This window comes from Coturnix japonica, chromosome 9, assembly GCF_001577835.2.
Source record: "Coturnix japonica isolate 7356 chromosome 9, Coturnix japonica 2.1, whole genome shotgun sequence".
Lineage (NCBI taxonomy): Eukaryota > Metazoa > Chordata > Aves > Galliformes > Phasianidae > Coturnix > Coturnix japonica.
The window spans coordinates 698,283-707,522 of record NC_029524.1 but is presented as its reverse complement, the minus strand read 5'-3'; the positions used below and the strand labels follow the sequence as shown (position 1 = coordinate 707,522).

The 9,240-nt window shown below is 47.3% G+C and overlaps 1 protein-coding gene across 10 annotated transcripts in view; it reads left to right on the top strand.

Annotated features, from left to right (window-relative positions):
• The first annotated feature begins 60 nt into the window (after nt 1–60).
• Nucleotides 61–9,240, top strand: part of YEATS2 (YEATS domain containing 2) — a 39,958-nt gene continuing 30,778 nt past the window's right edge. For 6 of the 10 annotated variants that reach the window (XR_001557046.2, XM_015870919.2, XM_015870916.2 and 3 more), the window contains exons 1-7: nt 63–300; nt 1,426–1,523; nt 1,613–1,705; nt 3,726–3,968; nt 5,637–5,752; nt 6,849–7,010; nt 8,639–8,750. Coding sequence is in view for 9 of the 10 variants with exons in the window: in XM_015870919.2 (XP_015726405.1) it covers nt 201–300; nt 1,426–1,523; nt 1,613–1,705; nt 3,726–3,968; nt 5,637–5,752; nt 6,849–7,010; nt 8,639–8,750 (924 nt within the window). In the remaining variant the exon portion in view is untranslated. Of the gene's footprint in view, nt 301–1,425; nt 1,524–1,612; nt 1,706–3,725; nt 3,969–5,636; nt 5,753–6,848; nt 7,011–8,638; nt 8,751–9,240 lie in introns of all 10 variants that reach the window. The other 4 variants (XM_015870914.2, XM_015870918.2, XM_015870913.2 and 1 more) reach the window with 2 other exon arrangements.

Sequence of the window (9,240 nt, the reverse complement as noted above, 5' to 3'; positions counted from 1 at the left end):
CGCTTTGTGTGCGGCGGGGGGAGGGGAGCGGCGCGGCGTGCACGTGGGCACCGAACGGCCCCGCACCGCCCCGCACCGCCCCGCACCGCCCCGCACCGCCCGCGGCCTGAGGGGAGCGGCGCCGCACCGAGCTCCGCGCGAGGCGGAACAAAGGCCGCGCCCCTCCGCGGGCCCTTGCGGGGCGGTGCTGCCTCAGCACCATGTCCGGCGTCAGGAGAGCGCTGGCCGAGAAGGACCCCGACTACGAGGACATCGCGGTGGCGCCGCCCAGCAAACGGCACCGCGCCGCCGAGCAGTCAGGTGCGGGACGGGAGCGGGGCCTGCTGGGTGCGGGGGGTGCGGGGCTGCATCCGCGGCCCACAGCGCGTCTGCCGTCTGCACGCGTGTGTGTGTGGGGCTGTGTGCGTACAGCATCAGCGCGGACATCTGAGCTTCCTGCGGGAGGAGCTGAGGGCGGCCCGGCAGAGCCTGAGGGGCTGTAAGAAGAGAGGGGACGGACTCTATAGCGGGGAAATGGTTTCAAACTAAACGAGGAGAGGTTTAGATTGGTTATAAGGAAGAAGTGTTTTACAAGGTGGGTGGTGAGGCACAGGTTGCCCAGAGATGCGGTGGATGCCCCATCCCTGCAGGCACCCGGTGTGGGGCTGCACGGGGCTCTGAGCACTGTGGGTGTCACTGTGCGTTGCAGGGGACCTCTGTAGGTCTTGTCCAACTCAAATAATTCTGTGACTAAGTTCAGAACAAGCCCTGAGCACTGCCCTGTTGAGAGGCAGTGGATGCAACAGGGATGCAGCTGTTCCTGCCCTGCAGTGTGTGGCTGTGCTGCCTGCAGGTTGGAGGGCTGTCCCCAGCGGTCCCTATGGCAGCATCATTGCTCTTTCAGGCCTTACCTGGGCCAACAGGTTTGGGTGTCCTGAGTCCAGCAGGGGGGTCTGCATGAGGCTGCCAGCAGCAGGCTGCTCCTCCATGGCCCATAAGATACATGTGGTCACTCACCTCATGCGGATGCTCAGCTCAGCAAGTTTGTGTTATTGCTGCTGTGTAACATGGTGTAAACTTCCTGGGTACAAACTGGAAACAGTGTGCACAGCACTGGCAGGCACACGGCTACAGCAGAACCTGGTGTGGTGAGAACACTGGGGTTTCCCTTTTGCTGCCTCAGAGCTTTTGTGAGGCAAAAGTAAACAAACCAGCCCTGTTCTCCTGCCTCAGACCTGGAGAGGGACAGCCTGCCTTCTGCATAGGCCAGTAGGAGAGATGTATGTGCTTCTTGTGAAGACAAATTACGTTCTTTAGCAGAGGAAAGATCTTTAATGTTGTTCATGGTGCTGTATTTGCTCAGTGTCAATGTATCTGTTTTCTTTATTTCAACGGAGACCTCAGAAACAGCAGTCTCCTTTCTTTTCCATGTGTGGCCTCATGCAGCTCGAGATATTGCTGTGCAGAAGATTGAGACCATTATCAAAGAACAGTTTGCCGTCGAAATGAAGAATAAAGAGCATGAAATTGAAGTTATAGATCAGGTACGAGGGATTTGTCTTACAGACTAGGCTGTGATGTGCTGGGCTTTTGGAGGTCACTCCACATTGTGTGTTCCCTTCTCTTTCCACAGCGCCTGATCGAAGCAAGGCGGATGATGGACAAGCTGCGTGCCTGCATTGTGGCCAACTACTACGCATCTGCTGGGCTGCTGAAACCTGGAGAGGTAAATACATGGGGAGCAGAAAGACTTCGGGCAGTATTTGCAAAGCACCTCTCCTATGAAGACAGGCTGAAGGAGCTGGGCTTATTCAGTCTGCAAAAGGGAAGGCTGTGGGGAGGCCTCGGTGCAGCCTTCCAGTATTTAAAGGGAGTTTATAAACATGAAGGAAATCAGCTTTTTATGCAGGTAGATACTGACAGGACAATGGGGAGTGGTTTTAAACCAAAGGATGGGAGGTTAACATTAGATGTCAGGGAAAAATTATTTACTGAGAGCGATGAGGTGCTGGCACAGGCTGCCCAGAGAGGCTGTGGCTGCCCCATCCCTGCAGGTGATTAAGGCCAGGCTGGATGGGGCCCTGAACAATCTGATCTTGTGCTTATCTAGCAGCTGGCAGCCTGCCTATGGCAGGGGGTTGGGAACTGATGATCCTTGGGGTCCTTTCCAACCCGAGTCATCCTGTGATTCAAAGTGCTGTGTCCATAGTGCCTAGTTTTGTGGCTGACATGGATTTTCACTGCATGTTTACTTATTTATTCCAATTACAAAGAGCCAATTGTGCCCCCTGTTCCTTGCTTGCTCTGCCACGCAGGGTGTCAAAAAAGAAAAGAGAAAAGAAAAAGCTGTATCATGTAAAGTGTTCATAAAGGTTACTAGCGTGGCCTCGTTGTGTTTCTTCTCCATAGTTATTACACACTCCTGCCTGGTGTCACTGTGTGGTTAATTGTTTTTTAATCTATTTCAAAAACTCCTTGCTTACATCCAAGCTAAATCAGTTCTCTCTTTATTTTTAAACTTGTTACTAGCTTCTTTGTGTGTGGCTTTTAGTGTGGCATTAACTTCTCTTTGACTCTCTTGGCTCTGAATGGTTGTTTCTGCCTTTGGGAAGCTCTGCAATGTAACTCTGTGTGCTTGCTATGTAAATACCCAGCAGATCATCATCTTGCAAGCTCCCGGTTTCTGATCTGTTTTCCTCAATATGAGCAGTTCCTCAGCCCAGTGCAGCTGTGTGCTGGGCTTTGTTATGATTACAGTGGTTGGTTTTTTATTACAGATTAGTGAGTGAGGCATTGGTCAGTTCACTGGATGAGAGAAGAGCAAAATGGGTCGCTTATTGATTTATTTTGCATGTGCCTGGCATACTGATAGGATTTCTGTTCTCTGTGTTCCAAAGCCCAGGCTGTGGTTTCGGAACTGCTAAGTGCTGTTGTACAGGGAGCTGGTTGCTGATGCCCTGTGCCTGGCAGGCAGCAGGCAGGATGACTTCCTGATGAACACCAGAGCCCTTGGTGCAGGCAGTGCTGCTCAGGGCTGCTGTCTGTATGCATGTCACCCCCCCGTCAAGGTGGCAGAAGTTGGATCAGGGACTGTTAGGAATTAAAAGTAATCCAACAAGGGGGGAAAAAAGAGATGAAGACAAGTCTTTTATTATTATTATTTTATTTTATTTTTTTTTCCTTCTGTTTGTGACCAGCCCCTGGCTTTGAGCTCTGTTGTGCAGGAAGAGAGGAAGAGAACTTCTCCTCGCCAGGGCTGCAGGGAGGGCTACCCTTCCATCCATTGTGAGGGACTTTGGCTCCATGGACTTGAGTCTGCCTGCTGACAGAGAGCTACCCCTGCTTGCTTCATTGGTTCTGCATCAAGTGGAGGTGATGGGGGAGTAGGGTTGGCTAGTAGGAGCACACAGGGAGTTGTGCAGCTGTGTGTGGAGCAGAGCTGTTGGTGCCATGGAGAAAGGGAGCTGTTATGTCTAGGGTACACTGCAGGTGTTCAGGTGGCTGCAGCCCTCCTTGCTGCTACCAGGTGCATTTCTGAGACCAGAAGGCGTGCAGGAATAGATTCAGTCTGGGGTCCTGTTTCTGAAGAGCTGCTGTAAGCTTTTCAGTTACACGTGTTTTTTCCCATGAAGCAGGTGATGAGGTATTTGCTTTTTTATGTGTATGCTGACTTTTTCCTTTTTAGCTTAGACTTTGATATGGGCTGCAGGGAAATAATGACTGGATGTGCCTGGCCTGTGTTACAGGGGACCAGGTCATGTGATACCACCATTCTTAATCACCCTTCCATCAAGAAGTTTCTGGAGTCTCCCTCTCGCTCATCATCCCCTGCTCACCAGGGCTCGGATGCGCCATCAGCCAACCACTCCGAGAGCGACTCTCTCTCGCAGCACAATGACTTCTTCCTGGACAAGGACAATGGCAGCCTGGATGCGGACGAGCGGCTGGCAAACAGCCTGGACCAGAGGCAGAGCAGAAGTGCTAGCCGGGTAACGTAATGTGTGAATGGTGGTCATGTTGTTGTAGGGCTGTCTGGACTCAATAATCTGCTCATGTTCTTACCTGCCTTGCTGAACATTTGTTTCTTACCCTCTCCAACTGCTTGCTCCCACTTCAGCTTGTTCCTGCAGTAAAGCTCACCGAAGTTCATGTACCTGGGTTAACCACACAGCAGGAAGGTTGAATGGGAAGCAGGACTGCTCTGGTGTTGGTGCTGCTGCCTGCTGCATCCCTGGGGCTCGAGGAGTTGTGCAGCTCAAACCAAGGGCTTTATGCAGGTGGAAGTCAGATTGGGAGGGGCAAGAGCCCGCAGAAAATAGCAAGACGTTATTTCCTGCAGTGTTCTTAAGAATCTGGTGAGGCTGCATGCAGTGGTGCTGCTGCCCATCCTTTGAGGAACAGAGTGGCTGTATCCCTGGAGACTGTACTGGGGCTGCACAGTGCTGCATAGAGAAAGCACTCACAAGTGGGCTAGCATTTCTGCAACTGAACATGTTGCCATGAAAAAGCACTGACTGCATCCAGCAAGCAGTGTATGACACCTTGCTAACAGAGCAGCAGCCTGCTGAAGCCCTTCTTAGGGTTCACAGCAGAAACTGGAAACAGAATATGTGGACCCACCTGCATCGTGAGCTTCCAGACTAGTGTAGGTTGTTTCTGCACGGGGGCTTTGGTGAAATAGTTGTATTGCATGGGCACAGCGTGGCATTGTGTCTTTGATGGACACAGCATGGAGGTGACCAAGGGGTAATGAGGAGCAGAAGCCATGGTAGGCTTCCGTCCTGCTCTTGCTCCAGTCTCGGGCATCAGCAATGTAATGAGGTATAGTCATCCCTCTCAGATTCTCTGTTTACCATGTCATGCCTGGAGGACAGGTGCTCAGGGCAGGACATGGGGCAGAGGGCAGCAGTCCTTGGTCTGTAGAAGCTGCTTTATCCAGCAGGCACAGAAAAACCTCTCCTTTTCATGCTGACAGCTGTGCAGCTGGGTGGTCATGGCATCACTTCAGGCAGTTCCAAGCACTGCTGAAGAGCTGAGATTGTGCTGCAAAGTTGCTGATGCTAGTTTTATGATGCCCAGGTGTTGGGGTGGATCTGTAGGCCTGCGTGGGTATTGGTGACGTATTACAGCTGGTTCCATGTTTATTTATGTGGAGCTGGATTCTTTTCCCAATGTTGGCCTTGATTCTTCACTGTGGAGCAATGTTGAAGGCCCTCAAGGCAGCAGAGGGCAGGAATTGGAAAGGTTCAGGTTTTCAGCAGCTGCCTGTGGGAGACTGACTTGATTTCTGATGAGAGACACAAACGATGATGTCTTGGCAATGCTTGATTTGACTTTTCAGGTAACGGTGCATGATTTTTCAGGCAGTGTGGAGGTGTTGCTTTGAAACACAGGCTGGAGTTGTGGTTCACATCCATGGTACTTTGCATAACTTGCACCAGGCTAAGCTATTCAGCATCCATGTTGCTGGGCACAGCGTCCTTGTTGTGTGCTGAATTGCTTAAATGTGCCTGGATACCAGTGTAAGTGCAGCTTGGGGATGACTCATTGTGGGCCTCTCATCTATGAAATTCAACAAAATTTTACTTTTCTAGTGCCAAACAGAATAATGTTTACAAGCAATGTGTATTTGCCTTATTCTCTTCTTCTACCCACAGGACAGTTTGGGTGTTTCTATCTCCCAAAAACCAGGACAACGAAATGCAGGGTTGTCCAACGATGAGACGTCCCGGCTGTACGTGAAGAAAACGATTGTGGTGGGCAACGTCTCCAAGTTAGTATCCAGAGGCTTTGTGGTGCTCTTCATTCAGGATCCAGCAGAACAACAGGTTAAAACTAGGAGACAAAGAAATTGTTGGGCTGTGGCAGTGTGAGGTGTTGCCCTGGAATGACTGCATCCAAGTTTGCCCTCCCTGAGCTGTTTGGGGAGAGAGGTGTTCTAGTAGCTCGTGTGTATGGAGTCTTTAAGGTCTGTTTCTTTCAAGGGGAGTCTTTCAGCTTTGCTATCCAGTTAAAAATCTCATGTTTTCCCATGAAAATTTTGAAAAAACTGTTTGTCTTAATTGCAGTTTCAGTGTATCAATAAGGATAATATATGTAACAACAACAAGGAGGACAAAACCGACCTCTCTCCACCCCCAGAAAGTCCAACCCAAGCTCACAAGATTATCAGTATGAGAAAAATTATATGAACATATAATGTAGTTTGAAGAAATATTTTTGTTTTTGTTTATTTCCCCCCCAAATTTAAGACAAACGTACAGTTAGAAGGGGTGTTATTTTCTAGGAGGCACATCTGTCCTTGTGCTGCTGGTCAGTCTCTCCATTTGCACAGCAATTAGCAAATGTTGGCTAATGAGACTTACTGTTAGAATTGTCTCTTGAAAATCTGCCTAATCCTGGCAATGGAATCAGGTATGGGTCAGGTGCTTCTTAAAAATGTATAAGAATAATCTAATAATAATATTTTAATATTTATTATAGCAGAGTTGCTGGTGTTCTGGAATGGTTTAACTTCTTGATACCTCACAAAAGGGATTTGATGGTGATACAGTATTAAAATTAAGCTTTCGTAATTAAGAAGCATGTTTTTACATGGCTGGATTTCATATGACAGTCATGCACTAGAACCAAGGAGAAATGGTGAAAGTATGGAGTAAATTGAGGCATTTCTCTCTGTTTTTTTTTTTTCCTAGAGGAGTTTTCTCTGCAGAATCTGAACTGTCAGAATGTAGCATAAGAAGCAGAGGCATAAAGGGACAAGGAGCACAAGCATTTTACTTTCCCTAATTTATTTATGTTTGCCTGATCTTTGCCAAAATACTGCTGTCTGTTGGAGATTTTAGGATTGTTTGTTTGCTTTTTCTCAGGTACATTCCCCCTGACAAGAGAGAAGAAAATGATCAGTCGACCCATAAATGGATGGTGTACGTTCGAGGCTCTCGGAGAGAACCCAGCATAAATCATTTTGTCAAGAAAGTTTGGTTCTTCCTACATCCCAGTTACAAACCAAATGACCTGGTTGAAGTAAGGTAATATGGAGTTCTTTCTGTTGGTACTCCAGTCTTTATGTTTGCTGAGCTTACACTACAATGTTTCTTAGTTAGAACTTTCCCTTCTTTTCCTGATTTTCTCTTGCATGTCTTACTTGGACCTCCAGCTTGTCTTGGCATAACAGTAAAAACAAATCAGTTTTTTGTGTGATAGATGCTAAACACTTATTGGATATCCCAAGTGCCAGAAGCATTTATCAGTTTCATTTCATATTATCCCTAAGAGGTGATTTGTCTGTGTGCCTTTGTTCTGCCTGCTGTGCAGGTTGTGCTTGCTAAAAGGCATTATCTGCCTACCTGACTCCCAGCACAGTGTGGAAAAGAAAGAGAAGTTTCAGGAAGCTGTCTGACTGGGAGCTTTTGTGTCAAACACACATAGATCATTAAGTTTTGTCCCTTTCCCAAGTATTTCTCTGCCGTAGTGAGATCTGTGGCATTGACTTCATGCTTTGAGGAACCAGTGTCCCATCAGTGTAAAGGTATTGGGCAGCTTCTCTGTCCCCTCCCAAGCTATAGTTAAAATTGTGATCTGTTGAGATCGGCAAGCTCGGTTCTGTGTCCACCAATGCAGGAAAATGCCCTGTCCTTCATTCTTCTTACTTTGGACAAGACAGTGGAAGAATGCCTTCAAACTACTTAGTGTTGTTCTGAAGAAATTATTCTCTGAAGGCTGGTCAGCTGCCTGCCTGAAGGAAAATGGGCAGACAGACAGCGTAGCTACCTTTATACTGATGGCAGCTTAATGCTGGCAAAATAGGGCCTTTTGGGCAGCTTCAAAGACATGGCTGAGCTGGAAAGTGATGGAAAGGCTCAGTAGTGATTCTGAGAAGGTGATGCTGAGCAGCATGAAAACAATCTCCTTTAAATTTCTGATAGAATGTACTACACGACACTTGACTGCAGTCTTTTGGTGCCTTTCTCAGTTCCCAGTATCTAATGTCAGTGCTGTTTCTCTTCTATTTTAATCTCTAGTGGATCGATTTCTTCTTGTCACATCATCCCACTCATTTCAATGAACATTCACGTTCTGGACTAAGAATAGCATTTAAACCTCTTGTTTCATTGCAAAGATGCATTTGCAATTTACAAGAACAAGTATATTTTTTAAATGTCATGGTGAATTCCCTTTCTTTTCAGACTGGAGAATGATAACTGGCAGAGTTAACTTTTCCTTGCAATCCACATAGTGTTTTGTTGGCGTTAGATCTTTTCCTTGCCAGATGGGGAACAGCAAGAAGAGACTGCAAAATGTTGCATTGAAAACTCAGCTTGCAGCAGTGTTTGAGGAGCTGACTTTGGTTGTTTTGTTTGTTTCTTAAATAAATATTTTTTTACATGTCTTTACACAACTTTTTTTAATGCTTGTGTTCAGTATTTTCTAATCTACCCATTACAGTATCCTCTCTGTCCTGTTGTGCAAAATAAAAATAGGTTTTCAGCCGTCCACATAAATGAGAATTTGTGGTTGGATTACATTTTCTCTGGTGAACAGCAGGCCTGAAGATCGCTCTAGCTGTCAGTTAGCCAAGCAGTCTTTGGCTTTCTGAGAAAGAGGTTTTTGTGGGCTGAACCCTCTGTGCATGCATCATGTGAATCTTTATTTGCAGGGAACCTCCGTTCCACCTGACCAGGAGAGGCTGGGGAGAATTCCCTGTGAGAGTCCAGATACACTTCAAGGACAGCCAGAACAAGAGGATTGATATCATACACAATTTGAAGGTATTTGACCTGAAAGCTTCAGAGAAAGGCAATTAAATGAGCTCCTGCATTATCTAGAGTGTCTACTTGTATGCATGTGCATGCTTCTGCCTCTCTGTGTTTGTCCTGCTGTTTTTTTGCATGTGAATGGTTGTACTAGAGATCCAGGAAAGCCTGTTACCATGCCTGTAATAGAGGCTGTGCTGTAGCCAAGAATCCCAGCTTTGCCCAAGTGCAACATTTACCTATTGGTTCCCTTCAATATGAGGTTTTTAGTATACTCTCATTGGCTTTAGCCTGACAGGTTGTTGAAGGGTCATCTGTCTTTTGTAAAGTAACTGCTGTGTCCTTTCTGTCCCTTCTGCACTTGCATGTATCAGCCACAGATTCTATCTGTCAGTAGAGTAGTCAGGGAGGGGCAGGGATTCCTGTCCATTCCTTGCTTTCAGTCCTTCACCTGTCCTGTGATCTTCAGTAGGATTTGGAGTGTGCAGCAGTCCTGGAAAACTAG